This window comes from Colossoma macropomum, unplaced genomic scaffold, assembly GCF_904425465.1.
Source record: "Colossoma macropomum unplaced genomic scaffold, Colossoma_macropomum, whole genome shotgun sequence".
NCBI classification, from domain to species: domain Eukaryota; kingdom Metazoa; phylum Chordata; class Actinopteri; order Characiformes; family Serrasalmidae; genus Colossoma; species Colossoma macropomum.
The window spans coordinates 34,747,825-34,769,824 of record NW_023494791.1 but is presented as its reverse complement, the minus strand read 5'-3'; the positions used below and the strand labels follow the sequence as shown (position 1 = coordinate 34,769,824).

At 38.5% G+C, this 22,000-nt stretch overlaps 1 protein-coding gene across 6 annotated transcripts in view; it reads left to right on the top strand.

Moving 5' to 3' along the window:
• The window catches only part of arhgap10 (Rho GTPase activating protein 10), a 127,487-nt gene that overhangs the window by 70,486 nt on the left and 35,001 nt on the right, over positions 1 to 22,000 (top strand). For all 6 annotated transcript variants that reach the window (XM_036574915.1, XM_036574917.1, XM_036574919.1 and 3 more), the window contains 4 exons: positions 3,844 to 3,928; positions 13,066 to 13,124; positions 14,976 to 15,081; positions 21,768 to 21,927. In XM_036574915.1, coding sequence (XP_036430808.1) covers positions 3,844 to 3,928; positions 13,066 to 13,124; positions 14,976 to 15,081; positions 21,768 to 21,927 — 410 coding nt within the window. The remainder of the gene's footprint in view (positions 1 to 3,843; positions 3,929 to 13,065; positions 13,125 to 14,975; positions 15,082 to 21,767; positions 21,928 to 22,000) is intronic.

Below are 22,000 nucleotides of genomic sequence, written 5' to 3'. Positions count from 1 at the left end.
GTATCATCGTGGTCATTTTAAAACTTTACAGCTCCATGTTTTTCAGTACTTTTATTTATATTTTTTGTTTGCTTGAAAACACCATTAGGAATATGAGATTTTGTTACAACAGCGACAATATGTACTTGTCTGCCAGTCTTTTTCTTGCTCTTCTTTTTGTTCTTTTCCCCCTCTCTCTCTCTCTCATCCTTCTCTCTCTCTTTATCTCACCTTCTTCACACTTTCTTTTTTCTTCTCCCTTCCTGTTTTTATTCCTGTCCTCCTCTTCCTTTTTAATCTCTTGACTTCCTCTCACCTCTTTGCTCTACCGTTTCACACTACCTGCTGAGTTGTGAAAAATAAGAGACCCTTGCGCTGCCTGTTTACCTTTTCCATGAATGTACAAAACAGAGTTTTTTTTACATGATGATTATACATATTTTGAATTCTTCTCGAATCAGTCGTCAGGAATGAAACTTGGTGCGTAGGTTTGACATCGTGAGACATGCGAATGATTCAGGTTTCACTGTCAGACGTGCATGTGACTTAAGCAAGCACGGGCCTTATCACTGTACCTGACTGACTATATAAGGTCATTTCGTTGCACGTGCTATCCATTCTGACTCGTGCTGTTGTGTGGGTAGCATCCTTTGCAAGCGTTCGAAAGCTATTCGAGCAGTTGGAAGAGTTCGAGAGGAGTTGCATCGTAGGGCTCCTGGAAGCGGGATGGTCTTATCAATGTATTGCGCACCATACCAGTCGTGCGGATATTACCATAGCATGCTGTTGGTGGCAGTGGATAGAAGAAGGCACGCACCAGTGACATGAAGGATCTGGGAGATCTACACGAACCACAGAGAGGAAGAACCGACAGATTGTCCGGCATGTGCGGAGTGACCCAACAGCCACGTTTCCGGACATTCAGCAAACAGTGATGCCCTCTATGAATCATCCTCTCAGTGCCAGCACCATTAGCAGACGGCTGCATGGTGCAGAACTACATGCAAGCAGGCCGTTACGACGACTGCCTTTAACACCACTTCAACGCCACCAAAGACTGCAATGGTGTCGTGCCAGAATGTCATGGAGTGACTGGCAGCGGGTCATCTTCAGTGACGAGTCCTGCTTTTGTCTTGGTGGAGGCGACTAACCAATCCGTGTGTGGAGGCAGCGTGGTCAGCACCAAGATGAACGGTTTATTGTAACGCGTCCAGAAGGCCTGGTGTCATGGTGAGGGGTGCAGTTTCGTACGATGTGCTGTCCACACTCCATCCCTAACACAAAATCTACAGGAACTTCGTGAGAATATTTAGGCTTCATGAAATGGATTATCGCAGAGCACCATTAGGAACCCCGACGCCATACTGAGAGACACTACTTCTGTATGTGTAGTTCAATAAATATTGCCCATATTAGTCTAAATTTTTAATCATTTATTGTTCCTGGTAACCTTTATCTTCCTCCCAAATATGAGTGTATATTTTTTGACATTTAAGGCCACCTTTGCTGGGCCACCATCACATTGCAAAGAATTTAAAATTTGAATAAAATTTGAGAAAAATCAAATGTGATGCAATTTCTCAGCACAGTGTGCCACTCAGCATTTTGCTATTACTACATTAAATTAAAGCTAAATCAAGGCTACAGTAGATCACACATGGCTTTTAATGTGGCTTTAAACAGTATCTTAGATAAACAGACAAATGCTAATGTCAAGTTACCTCAATTAACGTAACTAACCTAGTCCTTTTTTTTTCACCTGGACAAAAGCCAATTTGTGAAGAGGTAGTAAACTAGTGCCAAGTGTCATAAATTATGTTAATTTTTATTTCATTAGTTTTATTGTTTTAAATGTTTAAAATTAGAGTGCAAAAATGAACTCGAACTTGCTCTCACCACGATGCATTCCATGCAGTACAGCAGAGCTCTGCTATGTGATACGAATCTGCACTGTGCAGCACGACATGTCTATTGTGCAGTGGCCTTGGAGGCTCTATTTTTCGCACCCACACAAGTGCAGTCTTGTAGCGTAATGCCTGCATTGTACAAATTTAGTTTAATTCAAGCCCATTCTTGACCATTTGCTATTTTGTAGGTCACAAATAAAAGCAATTGTGAGAATGTGGATGGAGTAGTGCAACAGGAGGTGAGACTGAAGTCTGAGACTTTCAAGTCTGAACGTGCATGGCTATTTTTAAACTCATTTTGGTCCAAATACGCCTCTTCAGGCCGACTCTTAACACAAACACACATGCACACATATTTTCCCAACTATAAGCACATGTGTAAAGAAGTGTCCAGTTCCTCCCATTCTGTGGATAAATGCTCTTTGTATCAATCTACTTAGATATCAATATAGGTAACTTCTCCTAATTACTAATGAAATACAGGTGATATCTTTATTTTTTCAGAACAAATAAGAAAAAAAAATGGTAGCTACTAAATGAGAGCCAGACATGGCGTCATTACGTGTGGAACATAAAATCAATGTAATGTTTAACAACAAAAATGTGATTGGCTAAGCCACGTTCAAAGCTGTACACATATGACTGCCTCACAACAACTACGCCTCTTTGCGAAAAATTCATGTGCTGTTATTGGAATACTCTTTGACTCTGATGCTTCTCGTGTGGATAACCGAGTGTATTGATGAAGTAAGAACCCGCGTCTGTTAAAACGGAGTGTCTGACAACTCATTTTCTTAACTAGAACTAGGCTGGTCAGCTAGCTAACGGGCTTAAAGATAGCAAACACGCTAAACAACTCAAATCATTAACATCACAGGCTTGAATGAAATTACATACAATATGATTCACTGTAAAACTGCTGTATAAAAATCTGAAGACTCACTTTGAATGGATTACATACTTCATAAGTCTGTGTTTCTGTCAGAAGTAGCATCAAACCCAGGCTCGATCTCAAATGACTCTGTACTCTCTAAATAGTGTGCTTGGGAACTTCTATAGCCAAATAGTGCACTATTTGTATTGAGTATGAATGTGGCTGAATCTTAAGTGACTTTTTTTTATCTGTATTATGCTGTTGGGTGTAGAATTTAAATCCCTACATAGTGCATTATGTAGGAAGCAGGAAGCCGTTTGAGATTCAGCCACAGTGTGGGAAGTACTGTTAGATTGATGCTAAACACGACTCGTAGTGGTAATTTGGTGACCAAAAACCACATATAAAGCGAAGGTTTTTGCATTAAACAGTGCTATGTTATAATATGTTTGCTGTTATATGACAAAAAGTTAAAAAGCTTATGAAATGACTGCCGTATGCAGTGATGGGCGAATGAACGTTGTTCTCTGCTTTCAGTAGTACATAGTTGCTTGGCAACAATAGTATACTCTAAAGGAACTACATTTCTTGGCAGAATAATTGTGTTGGTCAATTATTATTATTATTATTATTATTATTATTATTATTCATAGTAAATTATTTAATATTTCACATGATCATTATCATATTTTATGTTGGCTCCTGTTTTATAAAAACAGCATTACTGCAGTTTTATTACAAGGAAGAAAGTTTTAGGCACTCTGCTTTCAATAAAATATTTCAGGATCTTTAAAAAAGGCTGTACATGTTTTGTTATTGTTTAGTTCAGTCAATTTTTAATGTTTGGCCTTTTAAAAAACTTTGATTGAAGTTTAAATTTGATTAATTGTGAAAATGATCAGTAGATTTCTTCATTGCTAATATAACCGTTATCTTATATTAGTAATCAAGCTATCTACTGCCCTAGTTTTCGGTGAAGCCATTTTTTGGATGAGTTGTTAATTACTGTACTGTAATCTCAGTCTGAGTCTATCATTTTTATGTCCAGTTAACCTTTCATCTTTTCTTCTTTTTCCCCCTCAGATGAAAAGAGCAATGATGTGGACTTGGCAGCGTGTGAGGAGTGGGATGTGAAGACCATCACCAGCACTTTAAAACTCTACCTGAGGTAGGAGTCATACTGGACTGAGCTATTTCAGGCTTGTGGTGTCTTTCTCAGTTTTCTAAAAATGATGAACATTACAAGCAGGGCTACAACAACTAATTGATGTTATTGATAATTTCGATAAAAGAAAATTGTTGACAATGAATCACCAGTTGACATTATGATGTGCCTTTAACATTACTTGATTGAAAAAAAAATATGGAAACATTTCAATTATAACATTATCTAAAAAAAGACTATAGGGTTGCAAAACTGAGCTCAACTTTGACAGCAGCGCAACTGTCATGCGTGAGGATCAAGAGAAACACATTCACAGCAGACAAATGACAAAAAACTGCAGTAAAACTAGTCAAAAGTTGTTTTGGTTTAGCAAAATAAATAAAATGAACACAGTTGGCTTGAAAGGATGAGCTGCGTTTGTGTCTGAACTACACAACTAAATTATATTTATTCGGTGCTAGTGCACTAATGCACACTGACCCACTCGTCCACTTAGACATGTTTTTAAAGCACACTTTCGTTCTCCGCGTTTGGGTTTTAGGTCACTGAAATCACTGAAAGTTTTCCCAAAGACAGGTGAATCAGGCTTCTACCCTGAATTTACATCATGTGTGATTCTACAGCAGCAAACTAGAAGTAAACTTTTTAATTCTTGTTTGTTACCACATAAAATGCTTAGTGTAGCTATAGATCCAATCCTTCGATCCGAAGAAGAGTATTGAACAGAGGAATAAATGTAAAAAGAGTCTTGTTAGCAGTAGAGTTGGTTTCATTTTCACATATATGAATTTGTTCTTCAGTAGTTTTTGAACGATGGGTGAAAAATGTTAAAGTGGCTAATTCATCATTTTTAGTAACTAAAACACCGATATGAAGCATGTGAGCCGGTACAGGCCTTTTAGCAGATAGAAGACAAATGATGGTCAGTCAGAGTTTTAGGAATGTCTAAAACGTATAATCCGTCATTTAGCTTTATAAAACAGTACAGTTTTCCTGTTTGCTGTGTATATGTATGTGTACATTTATTCAATTATATGACTTTAAAGAGATAAGTAATACAAAAGTAATGGAACGTAATCCGATTATATTACTTTAATACAGTAATCCTTTGGTTACAGATTACAATTTTAACAGGTAATCTGTAATCTGTGCTTGAATACATGTTTAAAGTAACCCTCCCAACTCTGGTCTTTTTTGCCAGTCATTGTTTATTTAGTGTCTTACCCAACAAGTGCTGAGTTCTTCTCTTGTAATTACAGGCGTTTGAGTGGATGCAGTGGTTATTTGTAAGTGTTGTTGCTGTCTGAAGTGTCATTGTTTGTCCTTTGTGGCAGTTTGTATAAACCCAACCATAAATCACACTTGCAGTTTAAGCTGACTGGGGACTTTAGTTTTTAAGCTAATTTTCAATTAGCTTTTACTTTGAGATAAAAACAGCTCATTAACCTTGGTCAGATTAATTTTTCATTCAACACCAGACCTGAATCTCATTCTTCCAGTCGGGACTGCACATATTATACTGCATGACTAGTTGAGAAGCATTTTACTTACTGGTATATATACTTTTCACTGTTGTAAATTTGCACATTCTGTACTGCATCGCTCTGCTACATTTGTGGCCTTTAACTCAGACAGTATTATTTTATATTGATTGCTATGCTGCACTTCTTCACTTTATTGTTTACCTTATAGTTTATTGTGGACTTGCAGACACACAGAGCTGTGCTACATCCAAATACCACTAACTCTGTCGAGTGGAAAGTGTCTTGAATCTTCACTATTTGAAAGTAGTTTCCTGAAAAATCTTTTGGCCACTGAAAGTCCAGGCCATTCTGAGAGGCAAGGACTCAAAAGAAATAAAGGGCAACAGAAATGTGAATTATTAAACATAGTGTAATTTACAGCATATTGTACCCACTCATATCAAGAGAGACAGTCTGTTTCAGAAAAACACAGTGTTTCAAAAAAACAAAACAAAACTGGCTTTCCTATCCAAACAGGAATTTGAGCCCTGATCTCCAGCATACAAAACTATAACGTTTCCATATATATATTTTTCAATTGCTGTGGCTCTTGGAGTTGCAACTCTGTTTTAAAGCTACACAGAATCTGGCATAAATCCCTGTTTTGTACAATAACACAAACTTAGTGTAGTGTTGTTAGCAACCCTTACTGCCATTTGTTTGCATGTTCTAAATAACCACATTATGTAATGTGACACTTTCTTGAATAGATCATCACTGCTTTATTGGTAAGATTTGTAGCACTGTGGTCAAATGTGCATCTGTAACAGGTCAGTTACTGAGGTGAAATCTTTCCACACTGCACAATAGGGGACGAAGCAATAAACCTAATGGAACCTGATAAAGTGTTGATAATCTTTCCAAAAACAGCTTTTCACATTGAGTACAGTTTGACCTAGTAAACACAACACCTTCATGGTTGGAATAACGACATGTAAAATGGAACCAAACCGAATCTCTAGCATCAGGACTACATATTATAACACAACAAAAGGGAAGCTCCGCTTAGATCACTACGTTATTTGAAGAGCTGTGCGATATTGACATAAAATTCAATGTTTGATAAAGCTGTTGGATATCACTCATGATAAATTATTACTGTGTTTTTGACTGAAAGTTAGGCAAGAATAGCTTTTTTTATATGTGTAAATAGAAATCTAAGTAACCTTTACTTTGTTCAAATAGAAAAATATAAAATTACAAAAGCACCGTTCACTATTGTGCTAAATAAAAAGAAAAGACTTACGAACAGCTGTTTCCATCAGAACTGCAAGCACTTTTTGGCTACCTTTACACAGCACGTAAAAGTCCAGTTGTCTTACCAAATCCAACTATTTTGTAAGGCTAATCACCATATCTTTTAATGTGATTTACAGTCAACATTAGTCTAAACAGATCACGCTCTTAAACTGACCCTCATGCGCAGAAGAACAATGCTTCACGTGGCACACTCATCCAATGGTAAGCAGTCAAAATGGAGTCAACATTAACAACACTCACCTAAAGTTAATGCTCATGTTAATGTGCAGTGGAGGTTTCAGTTTCATCTTCGCAATCGTCACAGGAGCTATCAAGAAATTTCAGTGGCTGACAGCTGGGCTTATCACCTAGAATGCACTTGAGCTTGCTGAAAAAAAAAGGGGGCAGTTTATATGGCTGCTGCCACTTCTTTGGTTCCCGTCCTTGGTTCCTTTACATTTTGCTCTGAGACTTAAATTGGCACTGTAGCCGCTTTCTCCTATGGCTGTGTTTGGCCATTTTTTCTAAATCTCTTTGAGCACAGAGCATTTGCGATAAGTGTCTTGTAATTTTGTTGTTACAGAAACTTCACCACAAATGTTTGTTATGTTCTGTCTTGGCAGCACAAAATTGTTAAGAGTTGGATTGACGTAAAAGTCGCTTGATTTCTAAACTGGAGTCGCATTACACTGTTAGAAATAAAGGTGCTGTGCAGGTACATTTTCCGTTTGTTATGGTACGTAAAGGATATAACAGTGGTTTTAAGGTCCAAATGTGTACCTTAAATAAGTTTTTTTTTCCCCCAGATGAGAAGTACATATTTGTATCTTTTCATAACCTAATGTTTTAAAAAAAGTAAAATAAAAGACTGGAGACGAGACGGGGTGTGTGGAGCCAATACAACTTAGAAAATATAATTTCAGTGGATTATGGTACAATTATGTTCCCTGGCTAAAGATACTGAGATATACCCTTGAGGGTACCACCCCAGTGGCAAGCGGGTACTGCCCCAGTGACAGTTTTACACCTTTTTTCTGAGAGTGTAGCGCACACAAGGACATTGTTTGTTTGTTTGTTTAGTTATTAAACATACTTATGACAGTCGCCATTATCTCGCACACTATAAACACAATACTCATCCTCTCATTAGGCTTCTAACTGTTTGTGCACCAGTGATACGACATCTCTCTGGCGCTGTGTGTATGAAATTTGATTTCTGTCATTACAGCTTTTAATGATGTGTTTATCGCAGAAACTCATATCGCAGTAACAATAAAAATATGATTTATTTTGCAGCCCTAGTTATTTATATTATTTACAATTTTTTGTGAGCTTCTGGTGTTCATTTAAAAACAAGTTTAACAAATGTGACAATTGAAAGCTGACATACACTACATTCTGTGAACATCGCATCCATCTAGGTCCACATCTCTGTCTGGACCTCACTTGGTGCATGGGAACATTGCCATGCTGAAACAGGAAAGAGGCTTCCCCAAACTGCTGCCACTGCTTGAAGTGCAGTTCTCTAGTATGTCACTGTATGCTGTAACATTAACATTTCCCGTTCCCCAAAACAAATGGGCCCAAACCATGAAAAATGGCCCATTATTCCTCCTCAGCTGTATTTAAAGTTAGCACCATGCATTCGAGCAGGCTGCATTCACGCTTAGCATTGCACAAGGTGGTCTTAGGCCTGTATTTGTCAGCTCAGGCCTGGAAACCCAATCCTAAATAACAGTTGTTGAGTTGATATTGCTTCCAGAAGCAGTTTGGAACTCGTTAGTGAGTGTTGCAACCGAGAATAGATGTTCTGTGAGCTTGTGTGGCCTGCTGCTTCACGGCTAATGCCAGGCCCACACTACAAGGTAATTGGGCTGATTTTGAGGCCAGTTTGCTCCTTCTGACAGTTGCAAAAGGTCTCCCAATATCAGGGTGATCCTAAATGATGATCTTCCCAGATTGTCCTGTGGTGTGGGGTTTGTATAAAATAAAATCTTTACTCCTCCGATCTACTCCCAGTGCAGTTGGTGCTGTCTGAATTGTGAATGTTCAACATTTATGAATCAGTATCCTGTAGTGTGGGGTGGACGCCAGTTCTGTGGTGTGAAATTTGTTAATGTCATGCCTAAAAGACCGTCAACTAATGAGAGCTGACCTGAGCTGAACTTGTCAGTGTGTATGGGAGAAGTTGTAAGCATGGTGGCTAAATCAAGATCTAGTCACCTCATGTGTGTTTGTATATGTATGTATTCTCCTCAAGTTTGTGTTCCAGTGTGTATAAGTCCCCTTCTTTTCAGCTTCATCCACCACCTGTTGGAATAGATTTTTTTGACCACATAAAATTACTACATCAGCTGATATTATCAAACTTGGTATCAGTGATATATCTGTTGGGCCCTATTTGAGAGTCATAAGCGTCTTTTGTCTGTGAACCCACTTCACCTTTTCTCACAAAGCAGAAGAAAGCTGGGAAATGAAGAAGGAAATATTTCTGCTCCTGGATGGAGCACGAGGAGAACGTGGGAGCCACGGTTCGGCCCTTTGTTTTTGATGTGTGTTTGGTTATGTTGACTTAGCGTCGTGAGAGCCAGAGCAGAATCACACACTCAGGCCTGTCCTTCCACCGCTGGTGAAGAGAGGAAGGTTCCGGAAGCCACAGAGAGCCGTGTTGTCATTGGCCTCTCTTGACTGAGCCTTCACACAGGAAGAGCTTTGATATTGAGGTCTCGAGGTCATGGGATACAAGGCTCTTTCCATCTAACGTCTCTAAGAACTAGAAACATTCATATAAAAGCATGAGCTCGATTTGGTTGCTTTTATCTTGAATTTTAAACATGCTGAAGAAATCCTGTGTAGACTCATTAACCCATTAATGTCCAGTAGTGTTTTCTTTTAGTGCTTTGAGCTCACCTGAGCACAAATCGAAAGAATATTTTCAAATTTGATCAGACAGTTTGGCTAAAATTTAGTTTTTATTACTTAAGTTAATATTAAATTAAGTCTTTGGGTCTTATGAGTACTGATTAAAAAATAAAAATAATAGAAAGTAGGAGTGCGGGAAAAAATTGATTCTTAGATGCATCGCAATGCGGTCGAGAACGATTCTGAATCGATTCACAAACGTCAAAAATCGATTTTCTAAATATTTAATTTATACTGTAATGTTGACGGAACGCAAAAGGCGGAACTGGGAAGTGCGGAAGTGCAGCGCCCGGACAGTCTGTGGCGGCACATAACAAAAACACAACTGGATGAGCGAGAAATCCGACCGGCTCCCTCTCCATTAAAGCCAGGTTAGGTCAGGAGTCACAACCCAAATGTTCAGAAGAGACATTTTGCCTTTAAACAAAGTCAAACCACCTTGGGAGCCGCAACATTTAATGTCCAGTATGTCTCAGTATGTGATGATGTCCTAGTATAGGCTAAACAATATAAACGAAAACGCAGATTTACTCCGCTCTGCTTTAAGCTTCAGCTATAGCCGCTTTCCTCCCATCTCCGCCAGAAAACTTTTCCTGAGAAGTAGATCAGTTAAATGTCTCTCGACATTCGACTGTTTAACGAGGCTGAAGTCGCTTCTTATTCTCCAGCTTCTTGTTCGAATTTACCCGTTCCACCTTAAATTCTAACTGAGGCGCCGAATGTAAATGCGGCACCATTTAAGGTGGAACGGGAGAATTCGAAAGAGAAGCGACTTCAGCTTCGCCACTTTTTAGTGTGTGACAGTCTCTCGTTGCAGATTTAACGTACCAGGAAACCAACTGCGCTGCTTATAAATGCGAATAACGCATCGCTGCTAGGTGACCTGCAGTCTGCACGCCGGTTCTCAGTCGTTGCGAAACAGGGCTTTCGCGCTATGTTGCACACGTCCCGCCTCAAAGATACTTTACTGACACAGGGATCCCCCCCGTCTCTACAACAAGACCAAAACCGAAGTTATAAAATCACTAAAGAAAACGGGTAGAATAGCTGTAACGTGCTGCGTGGACATCCATCACCACTGGATCTTATTTCACCGTAACTGCGCATTTTATCGCAGATGAGTAGCAGCAGCTTCTTTTGCTCCAAACAAGAGCACTGAATGAGAGCCTTCTAGTTCACTTGCCACATCACTTCCATTTGTTTTATTAAAAAAGATATTGGAAGTAAATTCATTATGGATCATTACAAATACTTTGCTTTAAAAGTACCAAGTCACTTTAAATAACAATAACACCGAGTTACTCAGTCACTTTAAAATGTATACTGTCTCTACATTCTGTATATATTTTGTGTATATTTAATGTTTCAGTTGGTTTTTCTTATATTTTTATTTTTACTTATTTACTTTCTGTAGAGTGATTAGCTGAGCCTCACCACAAGCATTGCAATGCATAAATGTCCTGATATGTTGTGCAAGTGACGAATAAACTTGAAACTTGAACTCGAAACTTGAGCTCACACAGTGAGAAAATATAAATGCTATATAGAAAAAAAAGATGCATCGAGATGCATCGATAATCATTTTATAATCGCATCGTAGCCCTCTGAATCGTAATCGAATCGTGAAGTGCCTAGAGATTCCCACCCCTAATAGAAAGTAGCTAAAACTATCTCTAAAGCATAAACAGTGACAAAATGTGTTTATTAGCTGTAATAGAAAAAACAGTTTTCTAAAACACAAACACTGAATCTAAACTATAATGTCTACTGCACAATTAAGGAAAACTAAATGGAATTACTGAGAAAAACCTTTATTTTTCATTTTTTTCAGTGCTTGTATGAGAGTTTAGAATAGGATCTCTTCTGTGTTTGGGCATTTTTGAGGAGTCAAGCTCAGTCTACTGTTTAATTTTATTCTACCCTCATCAAATACCTACTATCACAGCATTCATCGTAATACTAAAGACCAAAACTAAATGAAATCTAAACTAAAACTGCTATTTTTCAGAAAATAAAAACAAAACTAAGACCAAACAATGTACACTTAAGACTAACTAAAACTAAACTGAAATCAGCCCTATTTTCAGGAGATCGTTAGTTCGATTCCTAGTGATGCTACAGCCATCCGTGGCCGGGAGTCCAAGAGAGCACAATTGGCCTCACTCTCCTCCGTTACTCAATGCGATGCTAGTCGCATTAACAAATATCTTTAAATGCTCACACGCAGTAAAAAGGTGCCTCATGCCTCACAGTGAGGTTCCAGAAGTGTTTATTCAGATTCTGAACATTTAGGGTCAGGTGTATTTATGATTGCAGGAGCAGATTACAACGTGCCTTGATGTGACCAAATTGTGCACCCACAATGTGCCGGAATTTAATGTTAACTTTACTAAGACTACAACTTATCACACATACTGTGCATAACCCCACCCACTGACTGCTCACTCGTGAGGCACAGGGTTTAAAAGGAGCAGTGAAATAATGGAGTCGTCAACAAGCTTGAAACAAAACAGAACATAAAAGCTCAGCGATGAAGAGAATGGTACTGATAAATGCTGTTCTTTCCAAGCAAAACATTCTACAGGAGTTTTACATCATTCCAGTTAAGAAAACAGAGTTTGTGAAGCAGTAACATGCACTGCACGCACACATGTTGCAGCTGCATCACAGCGTATTTAACACTGCATCTTCTCACATACGTACATCTGATATTAAGACTTTAGAGAGTGTTCTTCTAATGATAAGCATTCAGTCAGCACGTGTTCAGGACTTGTGCCTCTATATTACCGCTGTGGCTGCTGCCATTGTGAAGGAAAGTCTCTCAACGACACGTCTTTTGAGACCTTAATACAAATGTATTCCTGATTTTAAAAGGTGTCAAACTTTAGTCAATGAAATTGAATATCAGTCACAGGTGTAATGTCTCGTATAAGTTTTTGCACAACCCTCCTTCAACAGCATATGCATGATGAAGAGAGGCATATTTAATGTATTTCCTTGCATAGAGTGCACATTTGCGCTCGTGCACCAGTTTCGTATATAACATGCAAGCAGGATATATCAATTTTGCTCCTGAAACTGCTGCAAAAGGCTTAGTTCATCAGGCTTTCAGTCTTTTGAGTGTATATGTGATTGAGTCCCGCTGCTCTCCTCCAGTGGATTCGTTTAGGTCCAGCTGTGGGTGACAGAGTTGGCCGGCAGCCAAACGCTGAGCAAACTACCTTCAGATGAACTTGGTTCTCACTGTGGAACTCTGTGCAGAGTCCAGCCACATTAATCACAGAGAAGTGTGTATGTGTGTGAGCGTGTTTGTGTGTGTGTTTGTTCACTCACTCCCTCTCTCTTTCTCTCCCTCTGTCCTTCTCTCTCTTTTTTATTTTTTTTCTCTCTCTTTTTTCTCTTTATCTCTCTTGCTCTTTTTTATCTCTCGTTATTTCATTCCCCCCCCCTCTCTAGGAGTCTTCCTGAGCCTCTAATGACGTATGGCCTATACAAGGAGTTCATAGTTCCTGCAAGTAAGTGTTTTTTTTTCTAAGTGCTCCACTAATGTCTAATCTAGCATAAAGTTTATCAAAGACATTTTATTTGCTTATGTTTGAAGTCAAAGTCATATTTAGCTTGTATCAAATTCAATTTAAATTTTGCAACATGAAAATAAATGTGCAGTTTGTTTGGTGTCTTTATGGAGACCATGTGTCCACATGATAAAAGAAAAACTCTGACTCTGGGGCCCAGTGAGGAATGCCACTCATAACAAACAAATAAATAAATACATGAATATTTTGTTAAATACTAAAAGAGCCAATAGAAAATGTTTACATGGTTATAGACTGTTACGCAGCTACAGAAATACAAGAAGTCCATACAAAACCTTCCTTAATTACTCTAATACAAGTGTAAGTGTGTGTGTGTTTGAGAGAGAGAGAGAGAGAGAAGGAGAGAGCACAAATGCACTCCTATGTGGTATTAATCACAGTAGCTGAAGGCCAGGCCGTGTTCTGTGAAGTATGTGTGAGCGACAGGTAAACAAACTCATCTCAGAGTGATGGAGAGACAGCAGAACTTGAGCTCTTCTCCTTTTTTCACCACAGACACCTCACTGACCATCAGCAGCCTGACCCCAGCACCCTCTCGCTCAGCACGCATCTGACAGCCCTCAGTTGCTTTTGTTTTAGAAGCTCATATCATGGGAAATCACATGTTGTTTTAAAGGGGCGAAACATTTCACTAGCTTCAATGGAAGTGGGCGTGGCTAAACTGCTGTAGGATGTAACGGTGGATATATGCATTAGTAACGTCACGAAAACAACGAGTTCAAAACATCCAGTTTTTGCAGCTCGGTTTTTACATATAGACTGTATGGACCGTGAAGTGAATAGTATATTTTGGTAGTGTTTACATACTACATTTAAAAGGGGAGGGGTTGTTTTTCTATTATATGGGCATTTTAATTTTTGTTGCTGCATCTAAACATCTAAGCTAGTTTTGAGAAAACAATTACATTCAGTCTACAGTAGTTTAGCCTCACCCTTGAAGTGATGTGGAGTGTTGTTACTGCTGACAGTCTATAACAGTTATTGAAGTGGAAACAGATGATTTATTACAGTTTTCCAAATGAGCCACATATCCAAAAGAAGCAGTTAGGTTTTAATTTTTTCTTTCTTTCTTTCTTTTTTTTTCTTATTTTGTTTTGTTCTTCAGATGATTTCAATATGAACTTAGCACAGTTTGTTTTGTATGTTTCATCCGGACAGCTTTTTGAATGAGACAATACCGTGCAGCCAATCAGAACAGTAACATCTGTATGTCATTGTTATAATATAAAATGTATGCTCATCTTCATAGATCAGTAGGAACAGTAACAAAAACAACCTGCTTAATTCTAAAGGATAAAGAGAGGTTAGAAAGTGGTCATGCTAAAATGATTTAGGAATAAAACTTCCTAAATGTTACAAGCGGAAAGGAATAATGAATGAATAAACTAAAGTTAACTAAACCCATATCCTGCATTTTTCATATTTGTGTTTTTATTCTTTTTCCCCTGATGTCCATGTTCATATGAGCATGAACACTCCTGTTAACTTCAGTGTCAAATGAGTAGGGCTAAAATACTGTAGGCAATAAACTCTTTTATTTAAAATAAGTGACAAAAATTCAGTTTTCCAGCATGTGGGCCCTTTAAAAGGAAAGTGTAGAACATGGGCCATTTAAAGGTGTCACCTGGCTAACATGGTTAGTGGTGAAGAGCTTGTGTTTTATGTAAGTGAGGATGCTGAGTGTATTTACATGCACATGTGTATGTACATGGTGTCTGAATCCCCTCAGGGGGACTGAATAATGTAACCTGTGTTTGTGTGTGTGAACAGAAAGTGGCAGTCCGGAGGCTCGTGTTCAGGCCATTCACTGTTTAGTGCACAAACTGCCTGAGAGAAACAGAGAGGTGTTGAGTCTGGTTACCAAACACCTGGCCAAGTGAGTGACTGCACGTTTCTACTTCTCCTTCTCTTTCTCGTTCTCTGCTACTCAACCATTCTATGGCCTCACTCTACTTTTTTCTCTTACTCTTTTCTCTCATTATATGTTGTGCATATGGTGTCAGACAGCAGTATTAGTTTTTGTTTTCAGTGGTTTTGACACATACATTATTATCTATCAGAGTTAATTCTGTGCTGGGTTCACAGAACAGTTCGAAATGCATCAAAGCTAAACAAATAGTAAGATTCCTAAAATTTCTGGAAATTTACTTTGTGTCTGGATTCGAATCATAATGCTGCATAAGGCTGCCTTTGGTGTAATTTTAATAGATGTAAAACAGAGCAAAAACTTTGTCAGGTTTGTAAGCATAGAGCTGCGGTTCTCAACACAAGGCTCGTGTTTTGGATAGTATGTGTCAATGTGCAGCCCTCACCTTCTCACCACCCCCCATCCTTAGTCATTACTGTCAATTAATGAACAAGGACTATGTTTTACCAGAACCTTGTCCATTTTGCTAGCTGTCCACCTGCACATGGAGACATGTTCCTGTTCCTTGGTTAGTAGGCGTGGTATGGCTGTGAATTGTGATTGTCTGGCACAAACTGATTCTAATAGCCTTTAATAGTGTACCATTTTAAACATGTTTTTAGATATAACTGAAGCAGATGTAATAACTGACTAAAGAATACTAAGTAGCGATGATGGGACCAAAATTTTCATTAAATACAGTGATATACTTGTAGATTACTGTGATGTTGAATTTTATCAACATTGCCTAGAACCTCTGTCTCTATTCTGTGTGTTTCCTCTCGTCACCCATATTCTTGTTCTCTCTCACTTTTTCCTTCCCTCTTTTTCCCTTCCTCTCTTTCTTGCTCTCTTCCCTCTTTTCCCACACTGAGGGAAAACACTGTTTCCTGCCCTCTCTTTTTCACTGCAGTATCTTTCTCTTGAATTCACACGTTATTTCACCCTAAAGCCCTATCTTTCTCATTGAATCTCCATCACTTTCCTTTTTTTCCTCCCTCTCCACACATATATCACACACTTACACAAACACGCGTTAACCCTACATGGGTCCAAGACACACACACACTACACCAGCATAAAGACCTTTGGCTTTCTGTAGCCTTACCTCTGTCACCAAGGCAACGGCACACATAGGCAGACAGCTGAGAGAAGAGCAAAGCAGCAGCCCACTTCTCCAGCTGCACACACACACTCATCTCATATAAACAAAAACAACAAAAGTGCCATGATCTAGATTAAGCCCTACTTTTTTATTCTAAGGATTAACCTCATCCTCTCTTTTCTAAAACAGATCATTGTTACGTAACAGGGCCTTCTGAGCGATTATATACTATAAGATACTTCTAAATAACGTTAGCTAACATTACAAGGCTTTTCTCCATGCCCAGAATTTTTATATAATCTAAATGGGAGCAAATTGAAGATAAGTACATAATCTCTTTCCCTCCCAGCGATCAAGCCACCGGGCAGCCTCGTCTCCGTCAAAATATAGAGCTGGAATCTGTGCCAGTGGACGCACCATTGGAAATGAAATTTGGGTTATCCGCCATGAAATTCCTCCTCAATCCGGCCTGTTCGCTCACACACTCCCCAGAGCTGGCTCTGAAACACACTGCTTACAGACTGAAAGAAACAGCCAAAATTTCCACCCTGCTATCTGAAATTGGATTTGCAAGGTGATTAATTGGAGTTATCAGTGGCTTCCTGTTTTCCCCCACAAAGTGTGCCATCTGAAAGAGGTTAACTATTTGACAGATCTGGTTACATTCCAACATGAGAAATGTACATCAGACTATCGAAGACTGGGCTGAATTTAAATCATGTTAATAGACTTCATCACCCACTTAAATACACTTAAGACATTATCCTTCACACCCACAATGCAGCATAGAAGGCCAGAACCTATGAAGGTAAACAAATAAACACCAAGAACACACAATCATAATAATGCCACCAGCCTCTCATATCTCACTTAGAGATACACTCTTATAAAAGATGGTTCTGCAAGGGTTCTTTTGTAAAGGGGATTTAGAACCATGAGTTCTATATAGAACCATTTCATGCTTAAGTGTTTCTTTGCATGGTGAACTGGTTCTTCAGACTGTTGGAGAATGTGTTGTATATAGAACTTTTGGTGCTGTATAGAACCATCTCCAAAAAAAGTTCTGTATAGAACCTTATGCAGCACATTTTCAGTCAAGCTGAAGAACCATTTTACCATGCAAAGAACCATTTAAGCATGAAATCGTTCTATGTGGAACTCATGATTCTAAATAAATTCATTCCCTTTACTAACGAGCCCTTGAAGAATCATCTTTTTTAAGAATGTGAATTAACACTGGCACGAGTATCACTATAATTAATGACTCTATTAATGTTTTGTGCCATCGCAAAACCTACTTAGGTGTTAAACAGGGCCTTTCACAATTTACTAAATAGGTGCAGCTGTCCTTTAGCAGCCATCGTAAGATCAAAGGTTTGGTCGCTGCTATTTTTAAGCTTGCCTTATTGCAGAGTTTCCTGGGAGGAGATTAGGAGCCCTATTCGAGCTGGGTTAGTTTTACCAGAGGAGGTCTGGTATTGTAATTTGTGCATGATTTCACTGGCCAATTCATACAGGAGAAAGGGTCTGTGTCATTTCCCTAAATTACCCCAAATAGCCCAGATCGAAACATCATTGCGCGGACCTTTACATCAGCATTACGCGGCAGGTGCCACACATCCAAACAATAACATGTTGTGCAATTAAATAGCATATAGACTAGCCTTAGGCTAGTAAAGTGGGTTCATTTAGTTTACCTAATGCTGCCCAACCAGACATTGTCTTGCGAGTGGTTCTTTCAAGATATTTCATTTTCCCTCTCCTTGTAATTTGGTAATTTCATCACCAAAAATGTTGTGGATTTCTGTAGCTTAAGGACTAAGGAACTGGGTCAAATCAAGCTCCATTTTAGCTGTTAGCCTTGTGTTCAGGTCACAAAAAAGAAAAAAAAAAATAGGCGCTGTTTTCTGTTACCTGGTTTTGTTATTACACTACTGTAATGTCAGTTTGAACAGGACTGCTGTTACTGAGGGAGTTCCATGTTCAGCAAATTATAAAAGGTAATTCACTCCAGAATTATCCCTTAGCACTTGTAAAAACTATGCGTTTTGCTGGATTAAAATCACAAATCTCATCAGGGGAAAAAAATTCCGTTTTGCAAGTTATAATGAAATAGTGACTTATTTTCTCAAAAATTTGACTTATTTGTTATTTGTTATTCTAAAAAACTACTTTATTAATTGAACTGAATTACTTCAGTTGAACTAGTTTTATCTACATATAATTACTTTGAATTTAAACATTACTTTGAATTTAAACAAGTCAAAGCAACATTTTTGTTTAGATAAACTAAAGCAATTATATATATATATAATATATATATATATATATATATATATATATATATATATAAACTCTATTTTATTGACATAAATCATTTTACATGAGCAAAACAGTATATTGGGCTGATCAGATGTTTCATTTGCATCAAAGTTCTAAGCTTAAAAAAAAGCATGGACATGCTGCCAGAAAAACAAACAACACATTTTCCCCTTGCTAGTAAAAATGGATTTCCATACAAAAAGGACATGCACAAATTTAATTGTGAAATTGTACCTTTGTGTATGTATTACTAATTCTTAGTTCTTAGGGTGGGCTGCATGAGCAAAGATTAAATTAAGCATGGTTTACAGCTAATCAAAGATTTGTTACCCTGGGTTTTGTTTTATTTTGTTGAGTTTTGTTGCGCCACTTAATTTGAACAAATCTGCAATTAAAGTCGTAATCTGTGATTAAAACGTTAGTAAATATGTCTCTATGCTTTTCAGCTGTGCACTTTTACAATATTTCTTACAACTACTACTACTATTCTGCTAATAAATAACACTTATAAATTTATTTATTTGTTTCCTTTTTCAACTTTACATGGGCCAGCTGGCACACTAGAAATTGCTTTTTCTCCAGCAGAGCCAACCAAGTAACAAGTCAGCACGCTCACGGTAAGACCGTTGTAGAACTTTTTTCAACTTTTTTTTTTTTTTGCTCTGGAAAGATGGATCACCTCATTTTAGGCAAAATAACCCAGTGCAGAACTAGAGCATCATCCCGGGCTGGTTCTAATCCTAACCAAACACATATCAGTACCTCCGTGGCCTAAGGGGGTTACATGTTTGCTGTGGCAAAAAAAGAAACAAAACCTACATGCCCTGGGGCATTCCAGGAGGAGGAATGCCCACCCCAGACTTAGAGCGTTCTTAGACATTGCAGCTCCATCCTCAATAAAACTGAGACTGACAGTGTTTATTCTTAACCATTTTTTAATGGTACATTAAATATACATTCAGGTCATAAACTGAAGCTGCTATATGAAATGTTCAAGCGTGTTTAATTTTCCCAGCTGTATGTAATAAACCAAAGTAAACAAAGTAAATAAACCAGCACTTTTCTGTTTTGCTTAATCAGAACATTAAGACTAATTTCCACAGGCAAAATTATACAGGCTTTGGCTTTTCACATTTGTTTATAGTTTATTTACTTGTTTGTTGCTTGATTTTTGTTGTTTGTTCTAAGGAAAGGAGTCCCTCCCATGCAACTGAACACGTTTGCTGAACGAATCAAAACGACAGATTTTCACATTTCATGTTTAAATATTGTTGGTCATCAGAATTTCGTACCTTTAAAATTGTATGATTTCTTCTTTAGAGGCCAAAATCCCTATGTTGTAAGTGCTGGAAGTGTTAGCTGAACATTGATTTGAACTGGTCAGATGCTTCTGGTTGCATTGAATGAACACACACACAGTGCTGCCCAGAATTATTACCCTCAGTAAAGACAAGCAAAACCGGCTACAGAAGGTCACGTGAGTGGTGCAGCCATTGTAAGCATTCCATTATTGCCATCCTTGGCTGGAAGTCCGAGGCAGCATAATTGGCCTTGATTCCTCTGGGTGTATAGAATGATCCTCCCTCTCTCCAGTCACTCAGCATGATGCTAGCCTGTTTGCCGGCATAACAGGATTTACATAACGTTCTACTCCAAGTGTGTTGAGATGTCCAGTGACGTTGCGTTAGCAGTGATTCGAAAAGATGCAGATGCACTTCACGTCTCAGAGGAAGCATGTGTTAGCCTTCGCCCTCCCAGCTTGTTTACATCATGTAATGGGGAGACCTAGCTACCAAGTGGTAATTAGACACAACATAATTGGAGAGAAAATTTGGGGGGACAGAACATATTTATCACAATTACAGGCAAAAGAGCTACAACTATACCCATGAACATCCCTAATCTCTTTGTCACAGAACTTCCACTTACTGTTTTATCTTGAGCTTTTTGACAGCTCCATTATTTCACTCTGCCTTTTAAACCCTTTGCCTCAGAAACAAAGTTAGTGGGTGGGGATACTTGCAGTTTGTGGTATAAGCTGAAGTCTTAAGCCTGCTTTACACCGTGCAGTTACAGTGGTCTTATATTTTTACTGCAAAAACATCTTGGCCAAACTCCATATCAGTCCTTACGAATTCAGTTATTCTGCATGCCCGATTATATGTTAAGATTTTCTTGCAGTAGACTTATGATGCAAGAAAATGGCATTCTGCATGTTCGTTTTGTTTTTTTGCTGAAAAATAAAGAACTGCAAGCAAAAAAAAAATCCCCTTGCCGTAATAGTGGCGATGCTTTGTCTGAATGAACATGTACTAAATGGCTAGAAAGGAACGGTTGGCGCTGTTCTTGACTGGGGGAAAATGGCTACATGGAATGTTCATTCCCCAGACTGAACTTGAGGTCAGTATGCTAACTTTTCTGTCCACCATGTGGTAGCTCGCTGTGCTATTCCACTGCAGGTCACTCCATATGTGAAGTGAGGTTTGAACCAGACTTGTAACTAGAGCTAATATTCTGAAACTTGGTTTTACCTCAGTTTATCATTAGACGTGTGTCCTTTGCAGGGGTCACATTGCATGGTTTTGGACCAAAGGTTCTGACACTGCCAGAACTTTATCATAGGCTGTCTTTTGTCTCAAAGGTAGTAGATCAGTCACTGTGCAGCCTTTAAATATTCAAAGACCACCAATTTTAACTCGCGTTCATAGAAATTTTTTTTCATGATTTGTTTTTTGTCTGGGACGTCATTATTGTGATGATTATCATGCAGTGTAAACCTGTCATCAAACAGTAATTCAGATGCATTTTGGAAGCATATTGTGGTTGCATCAAGGCACATTTGCATGTCTGTGCTTCTACATCAATCTCGCCCAGAGTCTCAGCAAGTGGGGAAAAAAAAGAAAAAAGGAAAAAAAAACAACAGCAAGCAATAGTTAGATAGTCATAAACTAATGAACAAACCCAGAGAGATCACTAAGAAAAGAGATATGCGTAAGAAATTAGCGTATTAGTATTACTCCAATCTCTCACACAGACACACAGACACACACACACGCACAAAACATGTATTAATACAGCTACTTCCCCATAGCATAATTTTGAATTATTATCCCCCTTAAAGTCAGTCTCACTAGTTAGATATGACACTAATTTCAAGTAGAGTTGAGAAATTGCTCTCTCTCCCTCACTCTTGGTCTCATTCTGTGTGTGTCTGTGTGTTTATGTGCAGTGTGGCGGCCCACAGTAAGCAGAACCTGATGACCGTAGCTAACCTGGGTGTGGTGTTTGGCCCCACACTCATGCGACCGCAGGAGGAGACAGTGGCTGCCATCATGGACCTCAAGTTCCAAAACATTGTGGTGGAAATCCTCATCGAGCAACACGAAAAGGTGACTCATCCTCTTTTTTTATTCCCAGAGTGATAACAGCAACAGTGTTTTCCAGCCTAGTCTCTATTCTGTA